General features: G+C 48.4%; 1 protein-coding gene across 6 annotated transcripts in view; it reads right to left on the reverse strand.

The window, feature by feature from the left end:
* Positions 1–22,776, reverse strand: part of TMCC2 (transmembrane and coiled-coil domain family 2) — a 92,526-nt gene that overhangs the window by 12,300 nt on the left and 57,450 nt on the right. For 5 of the 6 annotated variants that reach the window (XM_048826558.2, XM_075121952.1, XM_048826557.2 and 2 more), the window contains 2 exons: positions 4,605–5,542; positions 2,159–2,294 (listed from right to left, as the gene is read on the reverse strand). In XM_048826558.2, coding sequence (XP_048682515.2) covers positions 2,159–2,294; positions 4,605–5,542 — 1,074 coding nt within the window. Of the gene's footprint in view, positions 1–2,158; positions 2,295–4,604; positions 5,543–10,243; positions 10,676–22,776 lie in introns of those variants that run through there. The other variant, XM_048826560.2, reaches the window with a different exon arrangement.

Below are 22,776 nucleotides of genomic sequence, written 5' to 3' on the forward strand. Positions count from 1 at the left end.
TAGAGACTAACCAATTTATATGCTCAAATAAATTGGTTAATCTGTAAGGTGCCACAAGTACTCCTTTTCTTTTTGCGAATACAGACTAACACGGCTGTTACTTTGAAACCTAAGGTAGGTTGTCAGGCTCAATTAACATTTGCAAAGTGCTTTGAGATCTGCTGAGCTATCGCTGTGCAAAGTAGGGTTATTATTAGGGTTCTGCCCTGATAATCTTGTACCATTGAAAGCATCACCCCGAAGAGCCTTACAATGAAGGCGTATGATAGTCAGAAACAAACATGTTGCAAAGACTCCATTTTGGGATCCCTGGTTGACGGGATTCTTGTGCACATGGCACAAAACTTTCCTCAAAACCTTCCCCACCTGCATCCACGCGAACCCGCTATTCTGAGCGTTAAACAGAGGTATCAGAGAAAGGGGAAGTATATAGTATGCACTATGCATTGGGGGGAGGGCAGAGATACAGCTATATCTGCCCACACGTGCCTGGTGAAGAAGGTGCAATGCATGTAAGGAAAGCACAGAGCTTTTCCATTGCTTTGCAGATTTGCATTTTGCTTGGTTTGTTCTTAATTCACTTGAAATGTATTTGCTTCCCTTCCACGATACATGTGCTATTTTTTCCAAAGGCCAAATAAAACCTGAGCATCAAATATAGTCAATTCCACTGGGAAGTTCCCCCAATTGCCACGTGAGGGCAGAACAGTCCTCTGCAGACTGTGCTGAACAGCGACAGTCAAATCCACCCACTGGGGGCCTCTGATAAATGGCCCGTATATTATTGACACCCGAAAGGCGACAATGCAAAGGGCGGTGCGATGTGACAGTCCTAACGGAGCACTTTTGATCAGTCCTACGTACTGGGTGCAATACAAAAACCCCGACAGGTAGACAGACGGATTGACAGAGACATAGATTTCAATGGTCTAGCTGGTGCTGTCCGTAAGACCCCAGCAGCCCCGTTTTCAGAGGTGCTCCAGAGAGACGTTGGCAGCTGAGCACCTCTGGAAACCAGAACAAAGCAGGGAGCTGGCATCTGCTCCCATAGGTTTTAACAGGAATGTTGTATGTAAGACATGAGAGGTAATTGTCCCATTCTACTTGTCAATAATGAGGCCTCAGCTGGAGTGCTGTGTCCAGTTCTGGGTGCTACACTTGATGTGGACAAACTGGAGAGAATCCAGAGGAGAGCAACACAAATAATCAAAGGTTTAGAAAACTTGACCTACGAGGAAAGCACGCTTAGTCTTCAGAAAAGAAAACTGAGCCGGGACCTGATCAGTCTTCAAATATGCTAAGGGTTGTTATAAAGGGGATGGTGATCAATTGTTCTCCACGGCCACTGAAGGTGGGACAAGAGGTAATGGGCTTATACTGTAGCAAGGAAGATTTAGGTTAGATATTAGGAAAAGCTTCCTAACTCTCAGGGTAGTTAAGCTCTGGAACAGGCTTCCATGGGAGGTTGTGGAATCCCCAACATTGGTGGTTTTAAAGAACAGGTTGGACAAACACCTGTCAGGGATGGTTTAGGTTTACTTGGTCCTGCTTCAGCACAGGGGGCTGGACTAGATGGCCTCTGGAGGTCCCTTGCAGCCCTACATTTCTGTGACTCCATGGTCCCTGCAATGAGCCCCTCTGCTCACCTCAGGCTGCTTCTCTGCCCTGCTGCTAAGTGAGTGACTCAGACCTTTGCACTGTTCCCAGAAACATCCTGTGTTTACCTCTTGTTTAAAGTGAATTTAGTTCACTAGGAACTGGACACATTCCAGGCACACATTCCATGCGGGCCACGGAACAGCCCTCAGTAGTCCATCACTAGTCCCCAGAGCCATGCAGCTCTCTACCGGACTAAGAGTCTCGGAGGGTCATGGCTAAATTGTCCCACTGCTGTCTCTTCTAGGCTCTCTGCCTCTGAACAGCGTATCCCAGCAAATGACTGCTTTGGAAGGTGGTAGCTCATTCCTTAAAAGGGAATTCCTTCCCCTCCATCTTTCAGGTACTAGCCCCACACTTCCCCCCGAGGCACGTAGTGTCCCTTCTCCCATTGCAGAAATCTGCGCGCCCCCCGCCCCCTGCCCCTTTCCTATCTCATCTGCAAAAAGATGCCAGTTCAGCTGAGTAAGGATGGTGGCGTGGCCTCTCTGGGTTCCCATACCTGGATGTCCCTAGCTCTCTCATAGGACTGATAGGCCACCTTCTCCTCCATGCTGGCTAGCTCCTGCTTCAGGTTGGTCATTTCATTCTGGTGGAGCTCCGTCAGGTCATTCAGCTGCTCTTCCAGGCGTTCGTATCTGCGCGGGGGGAGAAGGTGCATGGGGAAGGTGTGAATGCTGGCAGCCGGGTTATTACATTTGATTCATCTTTCTCCTACCATGCAAGGAGAACAGCAGGGTAACAGTCTGTTTCCATCAAATTGAGATTCTATTAACTCCAGTTCCCCCCAGCGCAAACCTCACTGGCGCCCCAGATATCTAGCATACAGAGGTGACTTGGATGACATGGAAATGACTTTGTGTATCAAGCAATTGAGGCACTCCACACAGCAATGACACCATGGCACCTAAAACAAATAGGACAGGTTCCAGTGCTGCCTGGAGTCAACAAATGGACACTTTGAAGGATGCAAATTAGAAGCAGACAGAGGGGGCTGTGTGCATGCAGCGATTGATAATGTGGAGTTTATTTCATCTCTCTTCTGTTTTGTCTCTAGGATGTCTGGTTTGTGCCGCACTCCCCGAGGAGCTGGTCTCGCTCTCAGAAGCAGCCACCTCGGATTCTCCAGAACTCCCTTAGCCGTGGAAGGAACTCAAATGGCCCTGAAACCACAGGTCAGCGGAGCTTCAGAATCTCCTGGTTACACAGCTCCTAAGCCTCTCCTGTGCCTCCCTCTCTGAGATGAAATGTGTTGGAAGGGCACCTTGTGTCTAATGGGGTGGGGGAAGTGAACCTTCCACCCCATCTTATCCACAGCAGTACAAACAGAGCCCAGTGCCTTAGCCCTGATCTCTAAGGGTGAGAGGACAGCTCAGCTGCCTTTGTCACCTGTTCAGTCCTTGGACTTTGTGTCAAGACTGCCATCCAAGTGCACACGACAGGGGTGGCTGCCACTTGAGCTGCACTCCCACTTCGCTTCATATAGGCCACCAGATGGTAATGGCTTTCCTCCTGAACCTGAGCCCCTAAGCCGCATTCAAACCAGCACACTCTAGTCAATGAGAAAGGCTCTGTGACCCTTACCCCCAGTCCCCTTTGTTGGAGGGGGGAGGAAGGAAGGGAGGGGAGTTTCTTTGGCCACTTAGGACTATCTGGATTTGGGAACACGGTGTTTTATTTCCATCTCGTCTGACACTCGCAAGGATATTTCAGGACATTTTCCAGCTTCCGAGAAGGGCTTGGAAGACCCTTCAAATAGCAGGGCTGGGGGGAAAAAGGAACCCCAATGACATCACAAGCCGGCTCGCAGTTGGAGAAGTATTTTTAAACAGGGTTTCAACTTTTGTCCTCAGCCAAAATGATCTAAAATAAAGCAAGCCCAAGCCAATGCCCCCTTTGGAGGCTGGTCCTTGTTTCCCGTTCCCAAGAGTTGAGGGGGCTGGCACTGCCTGTCAAGCATTTCCTCTGGCCTCTTATAAATAGCAAAGAGCCGTTTTTCTCAGGGTGATTGGCAGAGGGGAAGCATCATGGGATTCCTTCAGGGCTACGGGCGGCTGGGAGGTCCTACAGCTAAACAAACGAGCAGAGCCTGGCTCGTCAATGTGGAGGCCACACGCAGCTTGCTGGGCTCAGTGTAACAAATCCTGGTTCCTTTCCCTAATGGGAACAGAATCCCACGCTTCCTCTTCCCATGGAAAACAGAACGCTCAGGTACTGCAGAACCTTTCCCCCCTAGATTTGCCCTTTTGAATGGCTCGGCTTTATATCTCATTGCCTAAGCCAGTGGTTCTCAGCCTTGTTATTGATCTGTGACCCACAAAATGGCCAATAGACCATCCCAGGATCTACCTTATTCCAGAATTCTTTGTAGCTGGGTTTGTGGGTTTAAACTATAGTGCCCTCCCCCCCATTAGTAAAATATATTGGAATTTACAACCCCCTAAAAAGCCAAGTGCGCTCAGTAACACCCAATTTTTGTTTCTTCAAAGACACTGTCAAGGTGTGTGGCATCATTGCGGTAAATCAGTTACTTTCCATATTGGGAAGCTTGAAACGTGAATCTACTTCCTTACCAATATCCTCATCCACTGTGCACCCACATTTATTTGTTATTGTTGTTCAAGCATGCACAGCGGCTTGTTATTGTAGGGTTGCTTCTGGGGGCCAGGCTGCATACACGGCTTTGTTACTGTGGAGTTGCTCAGGGGGTGCACTGGAGCTGCGCACAGTGGTTTGTTATTGTAGGGCTGCTCCTGAGCAGGGTGGCAGTGGGCGTTGAAGGCATTTGCTTTAACTGAACAGCTCTGCACAACGAATTGCAAAGAACTACATATAAAATAGCAATGCTATGAAGGGCCAATGGAGATGCAGGCCCACTGGTGTGAGCCACGTAGGAACAGCCTTGCAGAGACAGGGAGATGGCACCCATGCACTGGGGCTGGCCCTACCTGTACCGCTCCTCTTGCAAGCACTGCGTCATGTAGGTATAGTCCCTCTGCAGCTGCGCCTTGAGATCCTCCATTGAGTCCTCCAGGTGCGACTGACTGTCCTTAATCTCCCGGAGCTCCTCCAGGATGGTGTCAAAGTTATTGTGGTGACTGTCCAGGGTATTGGACTTTGGGCTCCCCAAGCCGCCGGGCCCTGCCCCTGAGTTGCTGCCCCCCGCCGATCCCGAGGTGGCGCTGGAGCACTCGTCATCGCTGCCGTACTTGGGGCTGGACACCAGGGTGACGCTGCCGCTCAGAGTCCTCGAGGCCTCCTCGGGGTGCCCGTCATCCAGAGCGTCCTTCAGGTGGGCGATGTTGTCGGCGCTGCCAAACTTGTTCCGGATCAGGCTAGCAAACTCCCGGGGCTTGGAGACCACAGCCGTGTGGGTGGCCTGGGACAAACCCGACAGGCTTCCCTTGACGCCTTCCACTACCCCACCTCCGAAGCCGCTGATGCTGGACCGGACATTGGCCCCCACATCCTTGAGGCCCTGGTGCATGTCCCGAAACACATCCTTGGGCTGTCGGGAGAGCCCGTTCTGTTCAATCTCCTTTAGCTTCTTGTGGTAGTGCTCAAGCTTCTTATGGAGCTGGGCGATGGTCTGGGCCGACTTCTGGTTCTTCTTCTCAAAGACTTGCTTGATGCGGGAGGCCTGCTGCTTGTCGGCGTTGTTGGCCAGCTTCAGGTACTCAGCTACGTTGTCGTCCCGAGCCTCCTGCTCGATCTTGATCTGCTCGGTGATCTTGAGGATTTTCTGGTGCAGGTGGTCGATGGCTGCTTTCGTCCTGTGCGGGTCTGGGGTGCCATCTGGGACATCCAAGCAGATGTTGCCGACGTCGGAGTCGCTGTGGCTGGCATTGGAAGGCAGGCTAAGCGTGCTCACGTCTCCTTTGTCCAGCTGGGAGCAAAGAGAAAGAAGAAGTCTGAATAGAGGGGTCTAAAAACAATACACCCAGGGAATGGGGGGAGCCTCAGGTTCCACAGCAATGAACAAACAGGGACAGAGAAAGAAGAGAGACAGACAGAAGCAGGTTGGTTCCTGGTAGATGTTTCCCATCAGTAACACCATTACCTGCACCATTTGTAGAAGCCAGTGAGCAGATGCAGCAACAAAACTGTTGCATTGGGTACCCTTAGGGCAGATAGGCTATTGTTTGAGTAAACTTCTGCTCTAAGGTCACCTGCACAGGGCAGCTTGCCTCTGACATTTTACACTCGTTCAGTGCAAGGATAGCGTGTTAGACGCTCCGGTGTTTTACTAGATTTGCAAATCCAAACCATCTGGGGAAAATATCATTGAAAAAAGTTATAAGTTTGGAAGCATTTCAGGTTCTAACATCTTGTACTCAGGATCTGTCTCCTCTCATCACAGACAAGTTACTGCTTTGTGAGTTCTAACAAGGCTTAGCACAACTTCCTCCCAAGCTGCAAAGGTGAGGAAGTAACATTTTCTCCACTTTCCAGATGAGGAAATGGACGCTTCGAGAGGGGCAGTGACTTGGCCTGAAGCCATTCAGTGAGTCAGTTTTCCCCCTGTAGCACCTGGCATTGGCCACTGTCAGAACACAGGATACGGTCTGACCCAGTGTGGCCATTCTGATATTCTTAATCAGCTGTAGAGTTACGAATTGAACCCAGGAGCCCTGGCTTACGTTGCTTTGCCACACCCGCTGAATCAGACTGCTTGAGTGGGGAAGACTAGGAAACTGAAACCAATGGTCAAATCTGCCACCAAAACAGGAGCACATGCAGAGATTCAGGAACCAGCCTGTATTTTGGCCTCTTTTTTTCAGGCTTTGGTTTCTAGAGCACAGACAAATGCCCCGGATTTTCACAAACAGGAAAGAGAAACCCAGGCGTGACCTGGATTTACAAATGGGGAAGAGACTGTTCCTTCTAATACTGCGATATCAGAAGGCTGAAAACACATTAACCCCCTTCCCCATCCCAGTGACACCTTGTCTTCTGCAAGAGGATTCCAGATCCCTTTACAAACATTTTCAATCCCTCACGTTCCGTCCCGCAGGGAGGGACAGGAGTGCTTTAACTTACATTTTACAGACAGACAGCCTGAGGCATAGAGAGGGGACGTGACTAGCCACAGGCCACACAAAAATGTCGCGGGTAAAGCCAGGAATAGAAACCAGGCCTGTCTCCCTATGCCCAGTTTGAAATGCCTAAAGCACACTGCCTTCCCATTTGAAAACCACACATTTTCCAGTGGCTGAGTTTTCTATGCAAACTGTTATGCAAATCTAGGTGATACATAAATGGTTTGTGGCTTCTAATGAAGAGTTGGCGAACAGTTAAATATTGTTGGCAGACATGGCCTGATTTCTAATTTCCATCACATTTTCACAGAATGACCCTTTAGTACAGTATAATTTTGATAGATTGTTACTTTGGAATACATTATCCCCAGGGAGCATCTTGCACAGGAGGAGTGGCGCATTCTCCAGAGACTGCACGTAAAGGTTTAATAAGTGACGTGTCCTAGGTGTGGATGAGACAAGCACAGATTTCATTACTAGGAAGGGATTTGCCTCTGTTGTTCACTGTTGATTCTCCTCTCCTCCATGGGTTGCTATTATATTAACCATATGGAACCCCCTATTAATGACATCAATGGAAGCAGAATCAGGCCTTTAGACAAATAAGCTTCTGGACACAGTGATCTTGTCTTCCTAGATGTCTGTGATGTCTCATGAGCACCTACAGTGCTATAAAAATAATAGGGAGTCTGATCTTGCATGGAACACCATTGACTTCAATGGAAGTTCAGCGTGCAGAGGGCGCAGAAGATCATGCCCAGGAGGTGATCTGCACTGTTCTGTTGCATGCTTTACTCCCCAGGCTGCAGTGGTCCATCCACGCAGTGACCAGCCAGTCCTTCTGTTGGGTCCATGCATGGCTCCTGGCAGCCAGCGCTACTACGTAAAGGTAGCGGGGGCTTGCGGTGGGATGTGCAGCATGTGGATCCTTCTAGGGAACTCGAAGGGCACTTCTGGAGACCAAAGGACGGAGAACATTAAGGGCCCATCCATGCTGGGGAGAGTTGTAGCAGTGCAGTACCTACGCTGGTGCAAACCCCCAGCGCAAAGGCATTGTGTCAAATTCGGGGCTTGCATTCGTGCAAATTTTCCTGTTTAACCCTGGTGCAGCACATCTACACTGGGGCTTTGCACCAGTACAGACAGGCCCTACGCTGAGGATTGAGATGATCTTTCACAATACATAGCATAAAGCGTTTTCTTTAAGATCAGACATGTTCCTTCTTCAGGCCTTGCCCCCATCCGTGGCCAAGAGAGAGATTACAAATGTGTGGAGGGAGGGGGGAACAGCTAATTCCCCTTTTTGGGGTGTTATAAAGACCCTGATTTCTAAAGATATTGTTAATATCTGCAAAGACCTTTGAAGATGCAGAGAAAGCCTTTGTCCCCTGCTGGTATGTTTTGCAAAGCGTTGGTGCTTGGCCAGTAATAACATCATGCCATAATTGTTATATACGGTAATAGACTAGGAGCAAGAATGTCTTTGAATTACAAACTGTTTGCCACAGGATTGAAAGCCACCTGCTGCAATATACTCTGGAGGTAGTTTTACTGTGTTTTTTTTAAATTTCTGAGTGCAATCCTAGCCACAGTGAAGTCAGTGGGAGTTTTGCCACCTACTTCCAGGGGGCCAGGATAGAATCATAGAACTGGAAGGGACCTCGAGAGGTCATCTAGTCTAGTCCCCTGCACTCAAAGCAGGACTAAATATTATCTAGACCATCTCTGATGGGTGTTTCTCCAACCTGCTCTTAAAAATCCCCAATGATGAAGATTCCACCACCTCCCGAGGCAATTTATTCCAGTGCTTAACCACCCTGACAGTTATGAAGTTTTTCCTAATGTCCAACCTAAACTGCCCTGGCTGCAGTTTAAGCCCATTGCTTCTTCTCCTATCCTCAGAGGTTAAGAAGAACAATTTTTCTCCCTCCTCCTTGTAACAGCCTTTTACATACTTGAAAACTGTTATCATGTCCCCTCTCAGTCTTCTCTTCTCCAGACTAAACAAACCCAATTTTTTCAATCTTCCCTCACAGGTCACGTTTTCTAGACCTTTAATTATTTTTGTTGCTCTTCCCTGGACTTTCTCCAATTTGTCCACATTTGTCGTGAAATGTGGCACCCAGAACTGGACACAATACTCCAGTTGAGGCCTAATCAGCAAGGAGTAGAGCGGAAGAATTACTTCTTGTGTCTTGCTTACAATACTCCTGCTAATACATCCCAGAATGATGTATGCTTTTTTTTTTTTTTTTTTTTTGCGCAGCAGTGTTACACTGTTGACTCATATTTAGCTTGTGATCCACTATGACCCCCCAGATCCCTTTCCACAGTACTCCTTCCTACGCAGTCATTGCCCATTTTCTGTGTGTTCAATTGATTGTTCCTTCCTAAGTGGAGTACTTTGCATTTATCCTTATTGAATTTCATCCTATTTACTTCAGACCATTTCTCCAGTTTGTCCAGATCATTTTGAATTTTAATCCTATCCTCCAAAGCACGTGCAACCCCTCCCACCTTGGTATGGTCCACAAACTTTATAATGTACTCTCTGTGCCATTATCTAAATCAGTATTTCCCAAACTAGGGCCGCTGCTTGTTCAGGGAAAGCCCCTGGCGGGCCGGGCCGGTTTGTTTACCAGCCGCGTCCGCAGGTTCGTCCGATCGCGGCTCCCACTGGGCGCGGTTCGCTGTGTCCGGCCAATGGGGGCTGCGGAAAGCAGTGGCCAGTACATCCCTCAGCCCGCACCGCTTCCCGCAGCCCACATCGGCCTGGAGCAGCGAACCGCGCCCAGAGGGAGCCGCAGTCGGCCAAACCCGCGGACGCGGCAGGTCAACAAACCAGCCTGGCCCGCCAGGGGCTTTCCCTGAACAAGCAGCGGCCCTAGTTTGGAAAACACTGCTCTAAATCATTGATGAAGAGATTGAACAGAACCGGACCCAGAACCGATCCCTGCGGACCCCACTCATTATGCCCTTCCAGCATGACTGTGATCCCCTGATAACTACTCTCTGGGAATGATTTTCCAACCAGTTATGCACCCACCTTATAGATTTTCCAGCCAGTTATACACCCACCCTTTGCCTTCCTTTTTCACGAGACTTCCCGATGCCCCGTTAGCTGACCAGCTGTGTATTATGCTCACACTGAGAGACCCTCAACCAAGGTCAGGGCCACATTGTGCAAGGTGCTGTACAGACATGAAGCAAGAAGCAGCCCTGCCCCCAAAAGCTAACAAAGGAAGGACTGTTACCCCGTTTCACAGACCGAAATAAGTGACTAGAACAAGGTCCCATAGAGAGTCTGTAGCAGAGCCAGGAACTGAAACCAGGTCTCCAGTCTGGTGTCTTAACCATATACCCATTCTTCCTCTGTCATTCACCTCTCTCCCTACAAACAGAATAAGAAACCTCCTTCTGGGCATGGCCCTTAGAGGAGCTCAGAATGCCTGGTACTTGGCACACCTCAGGATCACACCCAACCCCCTCAGCCTTTTGCTGCTGGCAGTTTCTCATTCAAGCCACACAGATCAGCATTTACATGGTACCTTCCATTTTTCATCTGGATCCACCAACCTCTTCCGTCTCATGGTAGTTCAATCCTCATGGCTGAGCAGCGTGGAGAATCCAGCTAAGCAAGAGCAGCAAGGAAATACAGTCTGGGGTTTGTAAATGATGTCAGCAACTCATCCAGGCAATTATCGCTTTGTTTCAGATGCCTTACTTTACATTGGGGCAGGGAGAAGAAAGACACGGGAACAAAACTCAACCCATACGCAACCCTGGAGAGAGTTGCAAACTTGCTTCATCCTTATTTAGATCAGCAAATTTTAAAAAAACCCTTGTAGACTTTATAAACTGCGCCTGCCCAGCTATTCTTAGCTATTTGGTTGCTCCTGTCCTTTTCCAGGCCCAGCGCCCAGGGAAGGCTTCACCCTTGTCTCTTATCGGCTGGCAGGAATTGGAAGCTGCAGGAAATGGATTTTTTTTCAGCTGTATATTTCTATACACAATAAAGGATAAAAGCAATTTTAAAAAAGAAATAAACCAACCCAAGATAGCAGCTCCGATGAAAGCTGAAAGAGGAAACTGGGCTCAGCTCAGCCAATTAACTGGAGAAGTTGCTCAACTTTGTTTCCGTGAAATGCGTAATTATGGCGGAGGCTGGGTCATTTAATTCCCCTTTTTATCAAATACACAGCCCACGCTGAGACGGAGGGAAGTGATCACTGAAAAATACTCCAGGTCACCAGCGTGACAAACCTATATCAATGGGAGATGGCCTTGAAAATCTATTTGCTTGCAGTGGTTCTGGAGATGGCTCTTCTGTAGGGTGGGATCATTTAACAGGAAGGCTGGCTGATTCCCAAACTTCTCGGCCAGATTAATTCAATCTAGTGATGCTAATTTACACCAACTGATGATCTGATCCTCAGTTGACCACGAGACTGGGGGAAAGTAAGAGGCTGGAACAGCAGCAAATACATGGAAAATACCCTGTGGCCCACATTTTTAAAGGTATTAAGATTTGCTATGCTAAGCACTGAAACGCCTAACTGATTTAGGAGCCTAAATCTCATTTTCAAAAGTTATTCAGGCACTTAGGAGACAAAATCCCTCGACTGTCAATGGGATTTTGGCTCAGAAATCCCTTTTGGGAATGAGATTTATGCTCTGAAATCAGTTAGGCATTGCAATGTGGATCGCACCACCACCTAAATAACTTTAAATATCTGGGCCTAGGTCCCTAAACAGTGCAACTAGTGGCCAATACACAGGAGACTGAGGCCAATACGTTCAAATGTGGGTGGCCAAAATTAGGCCTCTATATCCATATCTCAGTACCCAAAGCACTTGCCTCTGTGGAAGCTGTTTGGGTCACTTCTTTAAATGCACTGACTTGGACAATAGTGGCTAACAACTGGTGCTAGCCTGCAGGCAGAGACAAGGGCTGGCCGGGGTTTGCATCTATTGAGCTAATTAGGATTTACTCTTAATTACATTTAAGGTTGAGCCTTGACCAGCCCAGTCAGTAAAAACCCCTGTATGTCCTGATCTTCACTTAGGAGTGCCGTTATACCGACAACTGCATCGGGGTTATTCACAAGTACAGACAAGGCCAGCTGATCCCCGTGGCATTACCCAAAATAAAAGCCACTGGTTATTGAGAATTCTCTAATCTCTACATACATTCTCCCCCATATATATATATGTACGAGAGAGAGAGCATGCTTGAGCAATCCATGCTAGAGGAGACGTAGCACTGCACTCGGATGCTCCTAAGACATGCTGAGAACTGCCAGGCGATGCTACACCAAACACCTTCTGATAGGGAAATCAAATTGCTCACGGAGCCACAGAAATTACACTGCACTTAATGCAAAGCAGCATGGTTAATGCTCGCTTTTTAGAGAGACGTCCCTGGACTCAAGAAGCACATCAAAGAGGCAGAAGCACTGATGAAAGGGAGATTAAAGGAGTACCACACCCTGCCTGGCATGTATTATTCAAGAGTCCTGTCTCTTTCAGAAAGAGCAGGGCATGTCCGACTGGAGAAGTTCCATCAGGGGTCACGGCTACAAAGTCGTTGGGTTTTGATGTTAATCTTTTAATAAGAAATCCCATTTCACGCTGCTTCGTTAAATTAGCTGGGGCACCGATGTCATTAAGTGAGGTTAAAAGGTTGACGTGGAAACGAGACAGAGCCAGACAGTGCAAAGTCACTTTAAAGCAGCACTAAGGGAATAATCCTGCCAGGGAAAGGGGAAGCGAAGCAAAGAAAACACCGTCTCTCTGCACCGGGCAGCAGGACGACAGCCTCTCTCTGTCTGACTCTGCCCCTGATGGTATTAACAGCCCTGCGGATTACAGACTTAAAACCGTGAGGCTGGCATTGTTGAGATACTGAATGCAGGCAGTTGGCCACCTTCAGACCAAATTTACCCTTGACAACCATGGCTGCTCTCGCTGACTAATGGGTATCTGCCTCTTATCTCTCTGCACCGCTCTCATTAGTGCCAATGGGTACTCTCTCTCGTGTGTGAATTCTATTACAATGCAGCCCCTCTTTGGGAGTTTGTTTTCTCCTACACAGATATAAACACCCAAATTGTGAGCTCACTGGGGCAGGGACTCTCTTCTTCCTTACTTCTCTTCACAACGAAGCCCTGAGAATAAGAACACTTCATTTTCCAGAGAACAAAAGCAACATCTAAGCTTTTTTGTCCACCTGCCACTCTCCACAAGGAAAACCTGCCTAGGAGCTAGGAAACAGCTTAAGGTTTCCAGTGAGGGGCCAAATTCTGCTCTCAATACCTCTGAAGTCAGTGGAGTTATTCTGGGTTTACACTAGCATCGTTCATGGCAGAGTTCAGCCCAGGGCATTTGCCCTGAATTGCTCTGTGGGGAGAAGGGGATGTTTGCACTTGGCTGACAGTTCCGTGCCCCAAAGCTGCAATGTCCCGAGATTCATGCAGATCTCAGGATGGATGGAGAAGTCAGGAGCCTCTGTAGGACCTGGAAGTCCCCATCCTGAGCCCTGGGACCCATGCTGCCATGACAGTAGCTGCAATCACCCACTTCAGAGGGGGGTTTGCAGCTACATAAATGAATGTGGTGGAGGGAGGAGCTGCTCCCTAGCTCTTCTCTTTCCTTACTTCAGACCATGTCCCCTAAGCTATGAGGCTCCTACCAGGTGGAGAGGCACTGCTGCCGATGCTCTCCCCTTTCCACATGCTGTGCATGGTGGAGGGTAACATGAAGCCTTGGTCCTTAAACTCCAAGCAGTTTCTCCCCGCCATGGGGCTCCAGCTCAGAAGCATGGAGTGGGGGGATTCCCACACCCCAGTGCAGGAAGGCTTTGCACTTCCTTGCTTAGCACAGAAAGCGGCTTCCTCAGCCTGACCTGAGACTGATACCAGAGCAGTGCAGACTGCCTGGGCACTGAGCTTGCAAGCCCCTGAGCGAGAGCTTGTGCCGGAGCCGTGAGGACAGCCCTGAAAGGCTGCTAACCTAATGAGACATGACAAGCAGGCTGGCTGCTAATGGCAGAATCGAGGGGAAATGTCTGAGAAAACCCGATTCCTGGATGACTGTGTAAATAGCATGGGGGGAAGCAGCAAAGCAGCTCATCTTAGTAAGCTGGAAAGGGGACGCAGCCACCATTCAGGGAGGTTTACAAGGACACTGCGGCCGGACACCACTTGCATTGACTGTTTGGTGAAGAAAGCTTGGCCAGAGATAGGACACCGGCCTGGGGCTCAAAAGATCCGGGTTCCCTCCCTATGCTGCCACAGATGCCCTGTGTCACATTGGGCCAGTCACACAAGCTCTCTGTGCCTCAGTTCCCCAAGTGTGCAATGGAGATAGCAGCACTGCCCTACCTTGCAGGGGTGTTTGGAGGATACATATATTAAAGATCTTGAGGTGCTCAGATACTACAGTGCTGGGGGCAAGCCATAGGTGCTGGAACTAGGGGTGCTTCTGCACCCCCTGACTTGAAGTGGTTTCCATGATATCCAGGGTTTACAGTTTGGTTCAATGACTCTCAGCACCCCCTCTCTACAAATTATTCCACCACCGCTGGGGCCAGCTAAGTACCTAAGACGGAAGGCTTTGGGACAACTATCAGATAGACAAATCTGAGATCCAGGCTCACCTTAAACCTTAATTTTCCCGCCCACTTCTAACAATACACGCTTCACACACGTGCACGTGCAGGAACGATCCTACACACAAGCACCCATGAGAATCTAGCCCCACATTGTGCTTGGCAGGACTGTAATCTATAGAACATTAACACTCCATTTCTGGCTTCCAAGTTCGCCGCAGAAACCTCAGACACAATGGCAGGTCACGTATTCTGGAAGACAATTACTGTTCTCATTTGGAAAGCGGCTTTGCAGATACCAGGGGTGGGGAAGAGGAAAAGACAACTGCCGCATGTGATGTAATCGGACTAAATGGAATAATAATAATAATAATATAATAAAAAAAACCCAGCAGTAGGACAAGATTTTCAGGGCAAAGCTGTTTTAAAATCATAATGATCAGCCACATCTGGGGAATTATTTTGTTTTTCATTTTCAGCCTATGACAAATATGATCATTTTAGGCCTAATCTTCAATAAGGGCTTGATCCAAAGCCCATCAAAGCTAATGGGAGCTGCAGGGGTTCAGCGTCTCTGAAAATTCAGGCCATTTCTATTTAGGTGCCCAACTTTAAGCAGCCAGGTTTGGGCTTTTGGGCTGGCCCTCGACAGCTGAGCAGCTCCCTTTCTTTGCCTTGTGCTCACTTTGTTTGGTTCTGTTCCATTCTCTATAGTTTCTTATACTGCGTTCATCACCGTCGTATCTGAGCCCCATCCAGTAGTGCGGGGAGCCATGGGACTAATATGTGTCATGTATTGTTTGTTCTCTCATCCTCTCCCCAGGTCGGCAACTGGCAGCAGGATACAGGACATCTTACCTCCCAGTCTCCCAGGTCAGCTGGCTCTTCGGTGGCTTATGTGAAATGCATTCAGTCCAACTCCTTTTGAAAAAAAAGTTGATCTCACCAAAGCTCCCATCGCTGGGCCTGATCCTGTGCAGCACTGAGGGTATGTCTACACTGCAATTGGATACTGGCGGCTGGTCCATGTCAGCTGACTCGGGCTCATGGCACAGGGCTGTTTAGCTGAGGTGAGGACATTTGGGCTTGGGCTGGAGCCCAGGCTCTAGGAGCCTGCAAGGTGGGAGGATCACCAAGCACCTGAGCCTGAATGTCTACACAGCAATAATACAGTCCCTTAGCCCAAGCCCAAGCCAGCTGGCATGGGCCAGCGTGTGTTTCTAATTGCAGTGTAGACACACCCTGAGTGCCTCAACTCCAGCTGGAGTCAATGAGAGTGGAGAACACGTGACACCCCACAGCCCAGGGCCTACCCTCAGTGCTAGCAGACCCAGCAGATAAAATGGTGTCGATGGGGCTGGAAACCGAAGTCTCCTCTCCCAAGAAGGCTTCTCCAGGACAGGGTTACAACACACCAGCAGGGGGAGCATGGGAGTAACCTGCCCTGCTTCCACCCATGTTGCAACTTGTCCTGAGACTAGAGGACTTTGGTGTTCGGGGCTGTTTACCCTGCCCCTCTCAGGTGAATGCAACTCACGAAGCTCTGCTCTGTCTCAGACCCATAGCAACCCAGAGGGAAAACCAACCTGGTTACTGTTTTCCAAGCAAAAGGCCAGTACAGCTTTCAGCAGCATTAACAGGCAATGCCATTTAAATCCCAGCAAACCTAAATGACTGCCCAGTGGGTTTAACAGAGGGATTACTGAAAGCCGTACTCTCCATACACGACGAAAGCCTTTCAAACGTCAAAGCAAAATTAAACTTCCATTTGTTTCCCATCGTTTCTTTTCCTAGGGAGGCTGGGGAGGGAAGAGCAGGGATTGGTGTGCCTCTGGTGAGTATGTGGGATGCAGGAGGAAAAATGATTCTTATAAACACAGTTTGAACCAGGAGAACTGAGTTCTAAACAGAGCTCAATCTAATAAGCTGAGCAAGCATTACCTTAAAGGCCACAGCAGGCGCACAGTTATGCAACATTGATTTACTACTGCTGTTATGATGTCACCGCCGTTTGGACGCAGGAAAGCTACGAGGACAGAGCTTGTGTAGACAGCTGTTTTTGGGTCCTTAGCAAGCTCTCCTGAGAGCTGAGAAACTTCCTGAATCCCAGGATTCTGTGCTGCCCTGTGGCCTCCCTGGTACAATGGTTTGGGTCCCACTGTGCACTGAGCGTGCATTTATGAGTAGTCTATAAAATGATTAACAGATGTTTAATAAATGGTCAAGCAGCTGAAAGAGCTCCACGGGTTCTGTAGTGACGGACACCTGTGCAAAGTGGATCGTAAAGTGTCACCATTCCGATCCAGTCGCTGGGCCTTATGTCACTGGAGGGACCAAATGGTTTCGATGATATAATTTGAATGCATCACGGGGTCTTTGTGTATACAGGGAAATGGGAGGAACCTTTGAGGCCCTTTGCCCTGAACTGAACAACCCCAAAGAAGGATGTGGAAAAACTGGAAAGAGTCCAGCGGAGGGCAACAAAAATGATTAGGGGACTGGAACACATGAGTTATGAGGAGAGGCTGAGGGAACTGGGGATGTTTAGTCTGCGGAAGAGAAGAATGAGGGGGGATTTGATAGCTGCTTTCAACTACCTGAAAGGGGGTTCCAAAGAGGATGGCTCTAGACTGTTCTCAGTGGTAGAAGAGGACAGAACAAGGAGTAATGGTCTCAAGTTGCAGTGGGGGAGATTTAGGTTGGATATTAGGAAAAACTTTTTCACTAGGAGGGTGGTGAAACACTGGAATGCGTTACCTTGGGAGGTGGTGGAATCTCCTTCCTTAGAAGTTTTTAAGGTCAGGCTTGACAAAGCCCTGGCTGGGATGATTTAATTGGGGATTGGTCCTGCTTTGAGCAGGGGGTGGGACTAGATGACCTCCTGAGGTCCCTTCCAACCCTGATCTTCTATGATTCTATGAAAGAACACAAGAACTATTGTTGCTGGCGCCTACTCTTCCTGTAATCAGTGCTGCATTCCTCTTCCATAGCCCCTCTCATCTCAGGATCTCAAAGCACTTCACAAACATTAATGATACTTGCAACAGCCTTGTGAGTTAGGTCATTATAATTAGCCCTGTATCATAGATGGGTGCACTGAGGCAAAGGGGTTTGCCCAGGACAAAGGAGTGGAACAGAGAATAGAACCCAGGAGTCCTGACCTGCAGTCCCTACTGCTCTAACCATTTATGCCACGTTCACCTTGCAGAGCGGAGAACAGAACCCACTCCTGACTCCCAGTTCTTCACTTCTCCTCTCCTTCCACGGCCAGGAACAGAGCCCAAAATGCCCAGACCCCCCTCTACTCCCTGAGCACTCTGCCTTCCTTCTTGGGCTCTGACTACCATTGTTAATGACTGCAGCATTGCCTAGCATACAAGAACGGACTGTGGAGAAAAGTGAACAAATTAGATAATAGCAGATTCCTCCTCCAATTCACCAGCTTGAGAATATTTCTTTTATTTAATCTGGGGAGCTGAAATCAGAGCTTTCCATGCAGTCGCAGATGCCCTGAAATCAAACATGCCAGCCGATTTTATTTATTCAAGGAAGCCTGTCTCAATTCTGCAACGCGCTTTAGAAATGGAACTACTGACTGCCCCTGCAAATCCAGGTCCGTTTTAGAATGATCCTTCCCTCAACATTACTGTAAGATCAACAATTGCCAAGACCTACCTCCATCTCACGCAGGATACAGGAACCCAAAGGTTAGTCCTCATGGGCTTTTCTGCTGCTTCGCCTTAGACAAGCTGAACTGGAATGTGATGTGCCAATGCAAACCTGACACATCATGCCGACAGCTCTCCCTGCCATGCTGAGCAATGCTGGCGAGGGGAAGATGCCCATCCAATTACCTGCGAAGTTTAGAAGAGAGGGAGGGAACTAGGGGTATGTCTAAACTACAGCCGCACAGCTCCGACACTGCCATGCTGTAGCGTAGGAGCTTCCCGCCCCGACGGAAGAGGTTTCTCTGTGGCTGTAGCTAATCCATCTCTTCGAGAGGCGGTAGCTAGGTCAACAGAATTCTTCCATCAACCTAGCCGTATCTTCGGAGTGGGTTAGGTCAACCTAACTACATCGCCCAGGATGAAAAATTTATCACAGCCCGTAGCGATTTAGCGAGATCAGCCTAATTAGACTGACTCCAGTTAGAACTGAATTACTAGGGCGCTGTTCTGCAATTCCAATGCACTCAAAGCTCCCACTGAATTCCCTGGGAGTTTTGAATGAATAGGGACTGCAGGATTGGAGCCAGGCTGCTTTGCCCAACTAAGGACTGCTGAATCAATACATCTATTCTATCAATGCTGTTTAAAATCCCCATCGTTGTAGTAGCTAGACACAGAGAGAGACATAATATCTGACTAACTACCTGTGTATCTGGGTGCTTATACTGCACCTATCGATGTACTACCTGAGCACTTAACATGGCAGGTATTACTATTACGTGCCTATGGTCTTGAACGGGTACGTCCTCAGGGTGGCTAGCCCCCCCACTGCTCACGCTGCCACAGCTATCTTCTGTTTTTAGCGCTCTAGCTCCTACTGACTGGCGCAAGTACGTCTCCTTGGGCTAGCTGCCGGAAGCGTAAACATACCCTCACTCTGACACTGGTGTGACTCCACTGAATTTCGTGGGACTTACTCCAGATTTGCCCCAGCAGACATGAGATCCAAAGCTGACCCAATGCCGTCTCACTCTTCTGACGTCTGATTTCATTTCTTTTTTAAACTGTAAATGAGGACAAGATGCAGCCAAATAAGGGATGAAATGAGGGAGAAACCGCCTCTACCAATCTAGGAAGAAGAATGTGTTTGTTTCTATAAATTGCCATATTCTCCTGTGACAGGCGTAGCTCGTGGGCACCTGAGCCAGTCTCTGCAATCGCTGTGTTTGTGCTTTGCTGAGTGAACATTTTGGCATTTCTTCAGCAAGCAAGCCCCAGTTCTTTCCCAATGCACAGAGCAGCAAAGCTATTAACTAGTCCTGACACAAGTGGCAGGGTAGGGGTATTTTTCTGATCAGTCATTTTGTTGTTGGTGGGTTTGTTTTTCTCAGACTGGACTTTGTTTTTTAGATAAGGGAAAGGGTGTGATGCTTGGGTGTCCCCTGCTTACTGTGTCACCCTGTCTATCTATGCACAGTAGCTTGCAAGCTTGACGAGAAGAAGCACAGGTGTCTCCTCATGCTGGGATTCACACACCCCACTCCAAATGTAGACATGTCCCGAATGAGACCAGCCTCACTGTAGTTAGAGATGGGGCCCAAAGTAAACACCATGTAAACATGTCTAATGATTATGGCTGCCTCCATTTTTGGGTGACCAATTTGAGACATCTGAACTTCAGAGGATGGGTGCTCAGAACGGTCTGGAAATCAGGCCCTTTTAAGGTGTCTCAGGTTGGTGCACCGACAATCACTAGCCACTTTTGAAAATCTAGATTTAGGTTTGAACATCCCCAAACTTTAAGGGTGTTTGGAACCTAAACCCAGCTCTTTATCGTAATGCAAACCAAATCACTAGAGCCAAACACGCGCAAGCTTTGGGTTGTCCAAAAATCCAGATCAACACAGTACAATATACCAGAAGCATTTACACACTCTTATCATACAAGCTACAAAAGCAAAGGTTCATTTCCAGTTCTCCATTAGTCCTACCCCAAAAGCTACTAGAGACAACAGCTTCCAAGATATTCTTTTCAATGAATGTAATTGTACAATCCAAAATGATGAGCCAGTCTTGCCCCAGATATGTGTTGAATGGGGAAGACCAAGTAGATTATTTGCACTATGACATAATGATGCTGCAACGACTCAGCATGAATTTTTGTCTTGCTGCCGCAGGGGCAGAAACCTGCAGCCAGGGTGGCAACTCTACTGAATACTTATTGTTAGTCATGTTTATTCCGGGAGCGCCTAAGGGCCAACCAAGAATGGGGTCCCATTCTGCTAGGTGCTGTACAAATACAAAGTTCCTGCCCCAAACTGCTTACAATCTAAACAGACGAGAGCGCCCCATGGTGCAGGAAGGGGTATAAAATGCAGGCACGCTGAACAATGTTATGGCAGGACATGGCATGTTAGTGCCACTTTGGGGGGCAGGGGTGGGGAGGGAAGGGGGTTACTTAGAAGGGGATCAGCTAAATGGAAAGAAAAATGCAGGATAAATTACTTAGCTGTCACTGGGACTTGCCTATTCTAGACGCAACATACCTCCCCTTGTTTACACCAGAATGGGTTAAAAAACCTGGTGCTTTAGAAGGCAAGGTGGTCCAGTGGGTAGGGTAGCAGACTCACTCAGGAGATCTAGGTTCTGTTCCCAGATTTGGGGTCAGCTGGTTGAGTGCCCTTCCTGTGTCTCAGTTTCCCCATCTGTGAAATGGTGATAATGATACTGTGACCCACTTTTGAGCAGTGCTGCGTGTTGTTATTCCATCTCTGATCACCCAGAGAATGGAAGACATTAGGCCAAGTTCTAGCCAGCGTTGTCGCTGCTCCCTGTGGCCCCATCTACGCTAGAAAATGGATCCTGACCTGCTTTACCTGCTAGTGTAGGCAGCATAAAACCATCCTCTAAACTGACAGCACTCAAGACTCATATCTATCAGCCCTACAAATGCCCTGACCCCAAATCCCTATGCCTCCATGTGCTGGGACCGTGGGCTCCCCAAATCCTGCCACCACCAACTCTTCACAGCAGAAACTCTTATATTCTATTAAAAAAAAAACATGTCAAAGAGTGGCTGGCTCCTTTAAGAGGGAGTGGTGTTCAGAGATCGTGTGACTCACTAGCTGCTTCCCAGGTATGTGGGTCAGAGAAGGGGAAAAAGACAGGAAAGGCAAAGTGTGACCTGTCTGAGAACAGAAGAGAGACAGAAGGAGCAGCAGAGTTACTCAAGGAAAAGAGCTGCAGGAAACCAGGAGAGCAATAACTGTGAGCTACTGGTGATGGGTGCTGAGGAAATGTATGGAAGCTCTGGCTAGAGCTGGGGAACCCTGCCCAGTTGCAGGAAGGCATACGTAGGGGCCCCTAGAAAGATGTGAAGAACCAGGGTGGTTGGTGACAGCCAGGCAGCAGCAAGGGGTTGACTCTGGAGAGAGGTCCCCAGATGCAGGAGTAAAACTCACAGGCGAGGAGGCCTTGGGAGTGAAACACTGCAGGGAGCCCTCTTGAGGGAGACCTGACTTGGGACTACAGGAGAAGATGTGTGGGTGAGAAGCGGGTCTTGCAGCTCTCAGGTAGATGGTATGGAGAGTGGGGCCCTGGAACAAGGACCAGAATGGCACGGTGACCCTTGAACATGACTGAAAAGCTCCTGCATTGTCACCTTGTTTCACTATGGGGCTTGGGAAGGACCTGTTTTTACTATGAGGGATCTGCAGACTGTGGCACTTTACATGTATGAAAGCGGTTGAATTTGCTGCTTAAAAAGGCAATTGTCCTTGGCATGGGCTATAGAAAGGGGAAACTGAGGCAGGTGTTCATGCAGTGCCGTGGCCATGTTGACAAGTTATGAGCTTTTGGTAGATACTTTACATGTTACTCTTTTGGGATAAATGTCCTGCAAGACATGTGTTTGGTGTAATGAGTTTCTCAGGTCTGAAGTGAGAGTTGCCTGCAAAGAACAGGGGACCCTTTGTCAAGTTGTCTTTCTGTCACAACTGCCACCGAAGGGCACCCCAGATGGAGGCTGCCCTCTGACAAACTAAAAGGGAACATTTCCATTTTAAGACGCATACATCCACTGGCAGGTCTGAGGACAGGTCCATGCACTGGCTGCCTGCGTTATTTAATAGAAGGAATGCCTGCAAATTTTGAGATAAGCTAACCACTATGAAAGGAGGAAATAGCCACAAAAGCAGCAGGCCTGCTGTCAAGCTGCAGAGAGACCATAAACTGTCTGCAACCAGCCAGTCTTCAGCTGGCAGAACCGTTCCTTATAAGTGCCCTCACGCAGCTCCGACATTCTGGGGGCATCAGGTCCTCAAAAGCCTACTCTGCATATCTTGAAAGGGAGTGAAGCCTCCTTAGATAGCTAATCTTTGTAAAAGCTGGCTTTGCAAAGAAGGTGGGACCCAAACTGCTCACAGAAAGAGGGAAACAAAGTCACAAAAAGTAACATCCCCAACTTGTTCTCTGTATAAAAAAAGAATTTGACCTCAACAATAGCCCAGTAGTCAGAGGTTACCACTTTACCGGCAGATCAGAACACTTGGGTCCATATTTATCCCTCAGTACCACTCCTGCTACCTCACAAAGTTGGGCAAGGGTGTAAATCAGGGAAGAACTCATCCCTATGCACATCTGGTTTGTGTCTGCTTGTCAGAAGTAGAGTACTATAGCCCTAAAATGTTTAACAGCAGTTCATATAATATGGTATACTCACAGCGCCTTTCATCTCAGGATCTCAAAGCACGTGATCATTAAGACTCACACCCCGCTGATGAAACTGATGCACAGAGAGGAGAAC

Source organism: Caretta caretta, chromosome 21 (assembly GCF_965140235.1).
Source record: "Caretta caretta isolate rCarCar2 chromosome 21, rCarCar1.hap1, whole genome shotgun sequence".
Lineage (NCBI taxonomy): Eukaryota > Metazoa > Chordata > Testudines > Cheloniidae > Caretta > Caretta caretta.